Source organism: Bubalus kerabau, chromosome 4 (assembly GCF_029407905.1).
Source record: "Bubalus kerabau isolate K-KA32 ecotype Philippines breed swamp buffalo chromosome 4, PCC_UOA_SB_1v2, whole genome shotgun sequence".
Classification (NCBI taxonomy): domain Eukaryota; kingdom Metazoa; phylum Chordata; class Mammalia; order Artiodactyla; family Bovidae; genus Bubalus; species Bubalus kerabau.
Window position 1 is genome coordinate 19,108,089 of NC_073627.1, and position 12,825 is coordinate 19,120,913.

A 12,825-nucleotide genomic window follows, 5' to 3' on the forward strand; every position below is an offset into this window, starting at 1 on the left:
GCTGTGTGCAGTGATGCTGATGGGCCAGGCCAGATGGGGACCAACGACTAGCCTTAGGACTTGGCAACAAGGAGGGCCTGGTAGCCTTGCCAAGGGCAGATTCTGTGGACTCGGGACAGAAGGCTGCTCGGAGGACGTTCAAGAAAGAATAGAAGGAGGGGGTCCCAGAGACATTCCCACACCTCCTCAGAGGGATTTCTGTAAAGGGGACAGAGACCCAGGGTGGTAATTAGAGATGCAAGTAGAGTCGAGAGATATTTTTAATGCTGGGAGAAATAACAGCGAGTTTGTGAGCTGATGGGAATGATCCAGGAGAGAGGGAGAAGACAGTGACGCAGAAGGGGCAGAAAAGATTGCTGGAGAGACGTCCTTGTCCTTGAGTAGGCGGGGTGGTGCTGGGGGGACCCCTGCACAATTGCACAGATGGGAGGCTGGCCTCAGACAGAAGCACAGTCAGTTCATCCCCAGCGACGGGACTCAGAGTGTGGGTGCAGATGCTGGAAGGGGAGGGTGTAGTGACACGCACACGGAGGTGATTGTTGAAGTGCTTTTCTTTTCTCAGTGAAATTCAAGAACACAGTCATCAGCTGGGGTGAGGGTAGGAGGGAGGCTCTCAAAATACGTTCCCATCCAGCCGGCGGTGGCCATGTTCTCCGGGTGGTCACGGAGTCCACACCCACGACAGGACTCGGGCCCCAGAGATTATCCAGGGTGGCGAAGGGGCAGGCCTATCATCTAAAATGCCTCTTTCTGCCTGCAGGGCTGTCCAACCCATTCCGGGGACTCCTGAAGCTGGGCACAGTGGAGCGGCGGGGGGCCATGGGAATCTGGAAGGAATACTTCTGCGAGCTCTCCCCGCTGGAGTTGCGCCTCTTCCTGAGCGGCAAGGAGCGCACCTGCGTGGAGACCTGCTCACTGCTGCGCTGTGAGTCCGTGGGGCCGGCCCACAGCGACGGCCGCTTCGAGCTGCTCTTCTCCGGCAAGAAGCTGACCCTGCGCGCCTCGTCCCGGGATGAAGCCGAGGACTGGCTGGACCGGGTGCGCGAGGTGCTGCAGAAGTGCCGGCCGCTACAGGAGGACGACTGGGTGACCATCCAGTACCCGGAGGAGCCCGAGGACCCCCCAGAGGTCCCCCAGGGTGGCCACCCAGCCCCCTCGGACCTGCACATAGAGGCTGAAACCCCCCAGGGCCCGCAGTTCAACTGGTCCTTCTCCCAGGTGCCTGAGCCCGACGCTATCAAAGAGTCCCTTCTCTACCTGTACACGGACCGCACGTGGATGCCCTACATCTTCTCCCTGTCCTTGGAGTCCCTCAAGTGCTTCCGCGTGAGAAACAACGAGAAGATGTTAAGTGACAGCCACGGGGTCGAGACCATCCGCGATATCCTGCCTGACACGAGCCTCGGGGGCCCAGCCTTCTTCAAAATCATTACGGCCAAGGCCATCCTGAAGCTGCAGGCCGGGAATGCTGAGGAGGCCGCCCTGTGGAGGGAGGTGCTACGCAAGGTCCTGGCGTCCTACCTGGAGACGGCTGAGGAGGCGGTGACCCTCGGCGGCAGTCTGGATGAAAGCTGTCAGGAGGTGCTGAAGTTTGCCACGCGGGAGAACGGCTTCCTGCTGCAGTACCTGGTGGCCATCCCCACAGAGAAAGGCCTCGACTCCCAGGGCTGCTTCTGTGCAGGTGCTGACTCCCTGTCCCCCCACCTCCAGCCTGCCCGCACTGGGGTTCCTCCTGCTCTAGGCTCTGCACTCCTTCCTGCTCCCCACAGGCACCCCCATACTGCCTTGGGGATGTTGCAGCAAATTAGGCTGTTCCATGATCATATTATATTCTTCTGGAGCCAGGGCTTCAAATATTTTTGCAAGCTTTTACAAGTGTGCACAGGTATTTAATTACAAAAATAGGCTCATACTACTTGCTGGCCAACAGAACTTTCTGTGACGATGACAATGTTCTAGACTCTGTGCCATCCAGTAGCGTAGCTACAAGCCACGTGTGGCTACTGCATATTTCGTGTGGCTTCCTGGTGTGGAAGGAACTGAATTTTCATTTGGCTTTAATAATGTGTGTGTGTGCATGCTCAGTCGTGTCTGACTCTTTGCAGTCCCGTGGACTGCAACCCGCCAGGCTCCTCTGTCCATGGAATTTTCCAGGCAAGAATACTGGAGTGGGGTGCCATTTCCTCCTCCAGGGCATCTTCTCGACCCAGGGGCTTCTTCGACCCCATGGCTCCTGGGTCTCCCGCATTGGCAGGCAGATTCTTTACCACTGAGCCACCTGGGAAATCCTTTTTAATAATATATTTAAATGGGCACCTGTGGCTTGCGGCCACGATTTTAGACAGCTCAGCTATATCTGTTGTTCTGCAGCTTGGCTTTAATCCAGTTAGGAATATGTTATGCACACTCTTCTACGTCAGTACATCTGCTCTGTCATTAGCATGATCAGATCCAGTCCTCCCATGCCAGGCACTGGGCCAGATGCTTTCTTTGGATTGTCTCATTTAATCCTGACAACAACCCCGTTGGGATTTGTCTCTATTTATAGCTGAGGAAACTGAGTCACAGGACTGGTGAGTACCTGTCCCAGGTTCACACAGCGAGCGATGGTGGAGCCGGAAGAGGACTCAGTGGCCCCAGAACCTGTGCTCTTAGCCAGGCACACACACGGCCTCTCCAGTCCCGTGCTTTCAAGGCTGCATGATACTCCCTTGCTCACATCCCATTTCTAGGTCTTCTCCTCAGTCCAGACACCCATTTCCTTCAGCCTGGGCCCTTCAGCTGGCCTGTGAGGAGGTGGCCCTGCTGCACGGGGAGACGCAGCTGTGCGCCATCTAGGAGCCGTCCCGTCGGGGTGGAGCATGTGGGACTGGAGGGGAAAGCCTGCTTCAAGCATCTGAAGGAAGTGGTCTGTGGTTGGTCCCCCTCCTCCTTCCACCCCCGGAGGATGGAGAAGCTATGCAGAGCAGAGCTTCTTGCAGAAAAAAGTCTTCAAGCCCCTGTTCACCCCTTGCCCTCCTCCCCCACCTGCCAGCTCCTAACACGCACACTTTGCCCTTTAACCCACAGGCTCCAGGTTCAGAGAGGAGGCCAGGCCCCCAGGGCTAGGAGGAGGGCTTCCGCACTGGGGCTGTGGATGCTAGCAGGCAGCTTTCCGCACACCTGCCACCATTATCCCTCCTACCCCCGCCAGCCCCGAGCCAGCCAGACTGAAACTGGGGAGCTTGGGCCTTCTTTCTGCCCACAGAACTCTGTGGCCAGGCCACCAGCCTCTGACATCTGGCTTGTATCTCATAGTTTCCTTTCAAAACCTCACTTAAACTTTGTAATAACCCCACAAAGTAGCAAATAGTAGCTGAATTGGAGCCTTGCAAAAATTCAGTGAGGGTCAGAATGAGACAGCGCATACACCAAAGAATCAGCCCTTCTAGTCTCCAAGAGGCTGAAGGGATACCCCCTAGCCCTGTAGGAGGCAGGGCCTGTGCTCAGGATTTGAGCCCTGCCTCTGGTGCCCTGGGCACACCCTACTTTGATCCCCTCTGCACCCTGCTTTGGGGGGCTCCAGCAGAGGGACTGAAGCTGGGCCCTGTGCCCCATCCCAAGGTAACAGGCCCTGGCTTCAGGCCATGTCCACCACCTCTATGTCCAGCCCCATGTCCCCAGCTCCTTGCCAAGACTTTGACTCCCTGCTTCCATTTCTGGGCCCCGGTGGAGGGGTGAGCTTAGCGGAGGCTGTGATTGGTGGACAAGCCATGGAAACATTGAACAGAGGCAGTTAGGAATAAGAGAACTCAGGCTCTGCTCCAACCTGACCCAAACTTGACTCCAGCTGTGCACCCATTCGTGGTGTGAGTGGGCAGGTTTCCTAACCTCTCTGTGCATCAGTTTCTTCAGCTGGGAAACAGTGACAATAATTCTTACAGTGTTTTGTCGTATAGATTAATTACCAGAGTTGATTCTGATTGGTGGGAATATGAATGGCGGTTGTTTTTATCTTCATGCTCTCCTTTCTAATCTGGCTGCATTCCCTAGCTAGCAGGCCCTTTGCCTCGGCGGCTCCTGTGTTGCTCAGGAGCTGACTCTGGCCCCACTGCTGCTCACCCTCCCCCTGTTCCTCTCCGCAGGCTGCTCGCGGCAGATCGGCTTCTCATTTGTGCGACCCAAGCTCTGTGCCTTCTCTGGCCTCTATTACTGTGACATCTGCCATCAAGACGATGTCTCAGTGATCCCGGCCAGGATCATCCACAACTGGGACCTCACCAAGCGCCTGGTAAGTCTTGAGCCCAGCCTGTCATAGCCATACAGCGCTGCTGAGTGACAGAGAAGGGGTCGCTCCTCTTTGCTGCTGCCATTCATATGTTTGGGGGAGTTTGGCTCTAGAGAAGCCAGGGTCACTAGTTTAGGCTCCATGATGTGGGGGAGCTGACCAAGAAAGTAATTTGGTGCTGGTCTACAGCCCCTGGGCAGAGCTCTGTCCATGCCTGCCTTGGTCCTCAGGTGGGAATCAGGATGGTTCACTGCAGCTCCCCATGGGCACAGATAAAACTGCTTAGAGCGCCAGCATAGATAGATAGGCAGAAATGATAGAATAGGTTAGATATAGAGGATGGATGGATGGGTTAGGTGGGTAGTTGCATGCATGGGTTGAGGGGTGGCTTGGTGGATGGATATGAATGGATGGATGGTAGATATGTGGATGGATGTATAGATGGGTGGATGGATGAATGTAGATGGGTAGATAATGGATGGATGGATGGATGATGGATGGATGGATAATGGATGGATGAATGGGCCAGCCAGCTGGTACACTTCCCCCTGGGAGCAGTCAACCTTTTCCAGGCATACAAGCGTCTACTTTTTGTTACTTTTGGAATCATTCTGGGCTTATATGCTTTATAACATGTTTGTTCAGTTAGTATTACATCTTAGATACTTTTTGATGTTCACCAAATGCTTTTAAATATGATGTATTCTGCAGTCTTTCAGATTTTCCTCTTCTTCAGCTGAGCTTATCTACTTACATAGCTGTGTTACCCTGAGCAAACTCTTCTGCTTCCCGTTTCCTTGTCCATGCTGCTGCTGCTAAGTCGCTTCAGTCGTGTCTGACTCTGTGCGACCCCATAGACAGCAGCCCACCAGGCTCCGTGTCCGTGAAGGGGGGTTAATTACAGTGTCTGTCTCCGGGCAGTGAGGACTAAAGGAAACAGAACCCACCAGTCGCTTAGATGGTGCCCCTTCCCTTTCCTAAGGCCTCACCTTCTGCCCCTAATTCATTCGGTCAGGGTCTGCCTCAAGAGGTGTGGACTCGGCTTTCTCCCAAAGGCACAGATTTCTGTTAAGACAAGACACAGACACAGAGGAAGTAGCTGTTTACTTCTCTCAAGACCCAGGCCTGGCAGCCATGCTGTCTCCTCATATGTCCCCATCAGAGCCGAGAGAACGTAATTCTCGGAACCTGTACCACCCTGGCCTCCACCCCCTGGGGATGAAAAACATCTGTTACCTTCACTTTGGTTCTCTTTCTCTTTTTTTGGCCATGTTGCATATGGGATCTTAGTTTCCCCACCAGGGATCAAACCGGCACCCCCTGCATTGGAAGCACAGAATCTTCACCACTGGACCACATTAGCTTAGAGAAGTCCCAATATTAGCTTCACTTTTGCTTTTTTACTGGTTACCTCATTCTCACCCCTGCCCTCGGTGTTATGTATTTAATTAACTACATGGAGAAAATTAAACCTCAAGATGACCACAAATACAAAGAACCCTCTGGTCATAAAACACCCTCACCATTTACAACATCCGGATGCCCCTGTTGAGCCATCTCCCTATTCACTGCTGTAATTTTGGTGCCACTTCCTTTTTCCAACTAGAAAATTCTAACAATTCCCTCAGCATACCTAAGGTCAGGAAGCATCCAGCTCTCTCAAAGATGCCAGACCTGGGAAAGAGAGGAAGGTTCAGAATAGGAAGTGGCAGGCTGGCAGGTTAGGGGCCCCTTGTCCACTGTCTGGCTGACCCACTTGTGCAAGGCCTGTCTGGCACTTGGCAGGATGTCAGCCCGAGCCTGGGGCTTCTCCCTTTGTCTGTCTCCTCCACACCCGTGGGGGAGAAACAGTCCCAGGAGAGCTCAAAGCTCATGCCTGTCTGTGTACTTGGCAGTTTTCAGCACGCATTCCTGCGTGTTATTTCATCTGGGCCTCACCCTAAGCCTGGGGCTGAGTTGTGGGATGGGCTGGGCAACAGCAGTCTGACCTGAGTCACTGACTCACCAGGCCTTTGCCAGTGGGATGCCTGTCGGCTGGGGGCTGGTTCCTCGGGGCTCTGGGAAATGGGGAAAGGTGGAGATACCAGTGAGGTGAGAAATGCTGGTTGAAGCCGGAAGAGCAGCCCTGGCCTAACAGTCTCCTCTGGCCCTGGCCCATCCCCTGGGGCCAGCGGACAGACGCCTGGACCACACAGGCACCCACAGAATCTGATGGCAACTCCCATTCACTGAGAAGCTGCTTACCTGGATTTTCTTTTAATCTAAACTCAATCCCATGCAGTAGGTGCTTGTATTTCCCCCATTTTACAGATGAGGAAACTGAATCACAGAGAGGTTAAGTAAGTTTCTTGAGGTCATACAGTTGAGAAGGGGTGGAGCCAGGATCCAAAGTCGGACTAAGCACTGCAGGGTGGTTGATGGTGGAGAACACCTCAGCTCCTCCATCCTTATCCTCCCCAAAGAGACTGCAGGGGAAGGGGCTTCTCTTTGTAAGTGAGGCGGCCAAGGGTGCAGAGACAGCACTCAGTTCACACCTGGGCTCTGCTTTCTTTCTGTTGGCTTGGATCAGTCACTTTAGCTCCTCTGAGTCTCAGTTTCCATATCTGTAAAATGGGGATGATGACACCTTCCCCTCTGGGTTGTTGTGAGGATGAAGAAAGGATGCGGTCAAGGTCCTTAGCCCAGTGTCTGGCAAATAATAGGCGCTCAGTAGTTGGTGTTAGGGTCAGGGCTGAGTAGAACCTTCCACGTCTATCAAGTGGGAGAAACCCAGATCGAGCACTCAGCTCCACGTGGAGACTTGGAGGGAGGCCCTGCCCTGGTTGGTGCTGTTAGTGAGGACGGAAGAAGCTCGGGAAACCCCTGGTTAAGCTGTATCTGATCCATGGTTTCCTGTGGTTGGAGCCTGACTCAGATCGGTCACCTGGTTCCTGAGTCGGCCCAGGGTAGTGTCTGTTTCCTTTCGGCAGAAAAGTGGGGGCAGGGGCAGGGAGGCCAGGAAATAGTGGGAAGGATCTGTGAGGCCCAGGGGGAGAGGCGTGTGGACCCTCCTTCCTGTCCCCGCGTGGTCAGGGAGGGGCAGCCACTGGTGCCAAAGGGGAAAGAGCAGGTTTGGAAGCCAGATCAACTGGGTTCAAATCCTGACTTATCTGAGCCGTGGGCCTTGGCCAAGTCACTTCCTCTCTCTGAACCTCAGTTTCCTCATCTGTAAAATGAAGATGGTGCCGCTTCCCTTGGCAGCTGGCTGGAGGGGTGAGTGAGGGAGTAGGTGGCCCAGCGCCTGGCGACCTCAGGCGCTCACAAAATGGCCCTCCTGTCTCACCCTCACCGCCCGGTGGTGTCCTCAGGTCTGCAGGCAGGCCCTGAAGTTCCTGACACAGATCCGGGCCCAGCCCCTCATCAACCTGCAGCTGGTGAATGCGTCGCTGTACGAGCACGTGGAGCAGATGCGCCTCATCGGGAGGAGCCGGGAGCAGCTGAAGCTGCTGGGGGACTATCTGGGCCTGTGCCGGAGCGGAGCCCTGAAGGAGCTGAGCAAGAGGTGAGCGCCCAGACCCGGGGACAGACACACAGACACACAGAGACACACACATACACAGACAGAGAGACAGAGAGAGACACACACACAGACAGACAGACACAGACACACACACACAGAGACACACAGACACAAAGAGACACACAGAGACACACACATACACAGACAGACAGAGAGAGAGACACACACACACACACAGACACAGAGACACACACACAGACAGAGACACACAGACACACAGACAGAGAGAGAGACACACACACACACACACACACAGAGACACACACACACACAGAGATAGACAGACACAAAGAGACACACAGAGACACACACACACAGAGACACACACATACACAGACAGAGAGAGAGACACACACACAGAGACACAGACACAAAGAGACACACAGAGACACACACATACACAGACAGAGACAGAAACACACACACAGAGACACACACACACACAGACACAAAGACACACACAGACACACACATACACAGAGAGAGACACACACAGACACTGAGAGAGACACACACACAGAGACACACACACACAGAGACACAGAGATACACATATACACAGACAGAGAGAGACACACACACATACACAGAGACACACAGACCCACACACAGACACACACAGAGACACACACACACACAGATAGACATACACAGAGATAGAGACACACACACAAAGAGAGACACACACACAGACACAGAGACAGAGAGAGATACACAGACAGACAGAGAGACACACACACACCACAGACAGACAGACACACACACATACAAAGAGACACAGAGAGAAACACACACACACACAGAGACACACAGACACACATACAGATACAGATACACACATGAACACAGGGACACACACACAGAGACAGAGAGAGAAACACACACACACAGATACACAGAGACACACACACACAGAGACACACATACACATACACAGATACACACACAGAGATACAGATACACACATACACACACACACAGGGACCCAGACACATACACACATCTAAGAGTGGCTTGTTCAGTGCCTGGACACAGGGACACACACACGCACACACATATACTACACACAGGGTCAGTGCACAAGCAACTTCTTGGGAGAAATGCCAGGGCTGGGTGGAGGACTCCCTCTCTGCATTTAGGAGTGGCTTTTATTTGTGCGTGTAATGCCTTCATTCATTTGACAAGTGCTTATTGAAAATGCGCTCAGTGCCCGGCGAGGGGTGTGGGGCCCAGGACTGAGCACAGTGGACTTGGATCCTGCCCTCTGGAGGGCACGGCAGGGAGCAGGGCAGCGGCTACCCCCAGGAGTGAGGGCGGAGGAGAGAGCAGGACGCCCTGGAAGTACAGCGGAATCGGGGGTCTGACCCATATTGGAGGGCATTGATGGGGGAGGGGGCTTCCTAGAGGAACTGGCCTCCAGTGTGAGACCTTCGAAATGAGTGGGAAAGAGGGGATTTGCAGGAAAGAGTGTTCCAGACAGAAGTAGTGATGTGCATGGGCTGTGGATGAAGGCCCCGTGTGCGGACAGAACAGGGAGAAATTTCTGGGCAGTGAGAAGGAAAGTGGGGATGTGTGAGAGGAGGCCCAAGACGCGAGAGGGGCTGGTCTCCTGGCTCCCCAGGGCCCCACCAGCCCTCCGCCCCACAGCGGCTTGGCTCTGCCACCCTGGCAGCAGCTCTTCCCAAATCCTTGCAAGAGGACAAGGTTGGGCCAGGACTCTCAGGATGCCCTGCACAGAGCTTCTTGGTGCCCAGTGCCTGGGGGACTTTCAGTGCTCAGCTGGGGGTAGGGGGTGACACCTTCTGTCCTATGCTGTCCTGGGGCCCTGGGAGGACAGACCTCGGATGGACGAGCCTGTGCCTGCTGCCCAGCTAGGCTTCCTTGCTGGTTTCTGGGGACTTGGAGCAGCTCACAAGCCCCTCCATGTTCCCCGTGCAGCCACTCCTCCCGACAGGGCTGGCGCAGACACCCTGTCTGCTGGGCTCCCCTGCTCAGCCCTGGTCCCTGCCCTCCCAGGGCTGCTCTGCACTGGGGAGATGCTGTGGGGAGCCCTCTCTTAGGCAAAGCACAGAGGCTGGCCCCTCACAGGCTCTCAGAGCAGCTGGCTGATCCCTGGTCTCTGCAGGGCCTGGAAGAGCAGAAAGCCTTCTGGGGGCCACCATGAGGGACCCAGATGGCTGCTTCTGGGGAGGCTATTGCTGTCTCCATCATCAGTGGGTCCTCACTCCCATCCTTTCTGAGATTCCAGGACCCAGGGCCCCAGAGTCTGCCCTCCTGCCCCCGTCCAGGGTGGTGAAATCTCAGGTCAGGTGGGAACTTGTGACCCTCTCCGGTTCAGGGATGTCTGCAGACCTGAGTAGACCAGCTGCCTGTAGGGCAGGTCCTGAGTGCCAGCCTCACTTGCCCATCCCTACCCTGCTGAGATTGGTCAGCAGCCTTACTGGCCTGTCCAGGTTGCCCTGTCTGGAAACTGGGAGCAGTCTTGCCTCTTTCTCTCTGGTTGCTGTTTCCAGCCTTCATGAAAGCAGGGCCAGGCCTGCAGAAGTCCCATTTTCAGAAGCAGCATAGGGTGAAGAAAGAGCTCAGGAGCAGCCTTCACCTGCCCCCAGACTTGCTGTGTGACTCAAGGAAGTGGCTTCACTTCTCCGAGCCTCGGTTTTCTTGTCTGTAAAATGGGCCAGTGATCCCCATGTTCATGTGGCCTGCCAGAGTTGTGGTGAGGGCCACATGAGGGGCCCAGTGTCTAGGGAGGGACAGAGACAGGGGAACAGATGGCCCTGGGTCAGGGAGGCGTGTGCTGTGAGGGAAGGAGGCAGGGTGCAGAGAGCCAGGGAGCTTCTTGGAGGAGGTGGCATCAGCTGAAGATTGGTGGAGTTTTCTTTCTCCTTTTAAAAAGAAAAAAAATGCTTTTCTTCTTTACAAAGGTAGTATTCAAATAGTATTAAAGGGAGCCAAGCAGAAACCTGGGGTCGCCCTTCTCCAGTCTGGCTGTCATCAGTACACTGTAAGAGCTTCCAGATCCCACTCTGTCCTCACTCACTGGAGAGCGGAGTTGCCCCAACACAAACGGCATCGCCCATGTGGTGAACCAGGGTTTAGTGAAAAAACCAGAGGAAGCCTGGACTGGATTTTCCGGAGGGAACCCATGGCTGTGGGGGGTTGGGGAGTAGAGGGGGAGTAGAGGGGGAGCGTGGCTTGCCAGGACCTTTGCAGGGCTCAGCGCAGCCAGACTGGGTACAGGGGCTAGACCTCGAAGACCCTCTGTGCCACCACAAAGGCCTAGGATTTTATTCTGCTGGCAGCCGAAGCTGTTGAGGAGTTTTGAGCATGGGATGGTCACACTCCCATGAAGACCAGTTTGGCAGCAGTGGGGCGTGGGGGCTGGTGTGGTAACTGGCACAGGAGATGAGGAGGCCTGGACTCAGGTGGTTGGGGTGGAGGCTGAGAGGACAGGAAGGGTTGAGGAGAAACCGGCAGATCTTGGGATCTTTCTCTCAGGGGGCTGCGCTGACCTCCCCTCCACAGCAACTGGAGGGCCTCACTGAGGGCCTCACAAGCCCAGGGTAGGTGGCCTGGCTGGCTCCTTGAGCTTCCACGACTCTGAGCAGAGAGTAGATGACAGAGAAGACTCTCCATCCAAACAGGCCCCACCCTTCCTGCCGGCTCAGGAACAGCCTGTGCGCCCCCTCTGCCCCTCCCCCTGCATTTTCCTGGTGATAAACGGCAGCTTCCTGTTCCCAGAAAGCTGGAAGTTTACCAGGGAGACCGGCATGTTGCACTGAGTGGCCACTTGGCAGCACAGCGTGGGCTGCCTGGTGGAGCTCGCCATCTCGGCCCTGGGTGGGGTTCCTCCTAGAACCGGGGCCGTGCCCTGGGGTGGGCACAGTCAAGCACCCGCTCCAGATGCTGTGGGGCTGGGCACCTTCCTGCCTCCAGATGTCCGGAGCACCCTGGGGCAGGCTCCCGCGCATCCTCAGACCAGGGAATTCTCACCCCAGCCCCACTACCACACAGACACACAGCAAGGCCAGGCGGGAATTTTTTGCAGGTGTTTCCTGTCCATCTCTCAGGATGTAACCCTTGGGATCTCTGCCATTGGTGAGGTGGACACTAGAGCCAGGCTGGTGGCAGCTGAGCCCTGGTCCTCTGCCCCCCACCCCCACCTCTGAAATGGGATCTGTGCACTCAGGAGCCTCACCTCCTCTCCCAGAGCGCCAAAACCAGATGCTTAAATGTCTGTCCTAAGCTAGACCAGGGGCTACAATAGGAAGGCAGAAGCCACGCCTGGTGCACTTCTGTCCCCAGCACCGCCCCTGGTGCGCGATGGCGGCAGTAATGACAATAGCTATTAGCAGCCTGTAGGCACTCGCCTGGGAGAGAAGGACGCAGGCTCTGGAGCCAGACTGCTGCTTTCAGACTCCAGCTGTGCCTCTTTCTAACTGTGTGACCACAGGCAAGTTCTTTAACTTCTCTGTGCCTCCATTTCCTCTTCTCAAAATGAGGGTTATAATAGCGTCAACCTCACAGGATTCTTGTGAGAATTAAATGAATTAATATATATCAAGCTTTTAGTCCAGTTCCTGGCTCCAAGCATTAGCTTTCATCATCCTCCTCATCATTATTTTTTAAATAGACTTTTTAAAATATCTTAAAAATTTTTTTCAACTTTATTGAGTATAATTTACAAAGTTGTAAGATATTTATAGTATTTTTGTAATGATTTGATATATGATTGATTATTCTGTGAATAGAGAAGGCAATGGCACCCCACTCCAGTACTCTTGCCTGGAAAATCCCATGGATGGAGGAGCCTGGAAGGCTGCAGTCCATGGGGTTGCTGAGGGTCAGACACGACTGAGCGACTTCACTTTCACTTTTCACTTTCATGCACTGGATAAGGAAATGGCAACCCACTCCAGTGTTCTTGCCTGGAGAATCCCAGGGACGGGGAAGACTGGTGGGCTGCCGTCTATGGGGTCACACAGAGTCGGACACGACT

The 12,825-nt window shown here is 54.6% G+C and overlaps 1 protein-coding gene across 4 annotated transcripts in view; it reads left to right on the forward strand.

Annotated features, from left to right (window-relative positions):
* PLEKHM1 (pleckstrin homology and RUN domain containing M1) overlaps positions 1–12,825 on the forward strand; it is a 57,798-nt gene that overhangs the window by 40,396 nt on the left and 4,577 nt on the right. For all 4 annotated transcript variants that reach the window (XR_008712905.1, XM_055575643.1, XM_055575644.1 and 1 more), the window contains 3 exons: positions 761–1,681; positions 4,125–4,270; positions 7,615–7,808. Coding sequence is in view for 3 of the 4 variants with exons in the window: in XM_055575643.1 (XP_055431618.1) it covers positions 761–1,681; positions 4,125–4,270; positions 7,615–7,808 (1,261 nt within the window). In the remaining variant the exon portion in view is untranslated. The remainder of the gene's footprint in view (positions 1–760; positions 1,682–4,124; positions 4,271–7,614; positions 7,809–12,825) is intronic.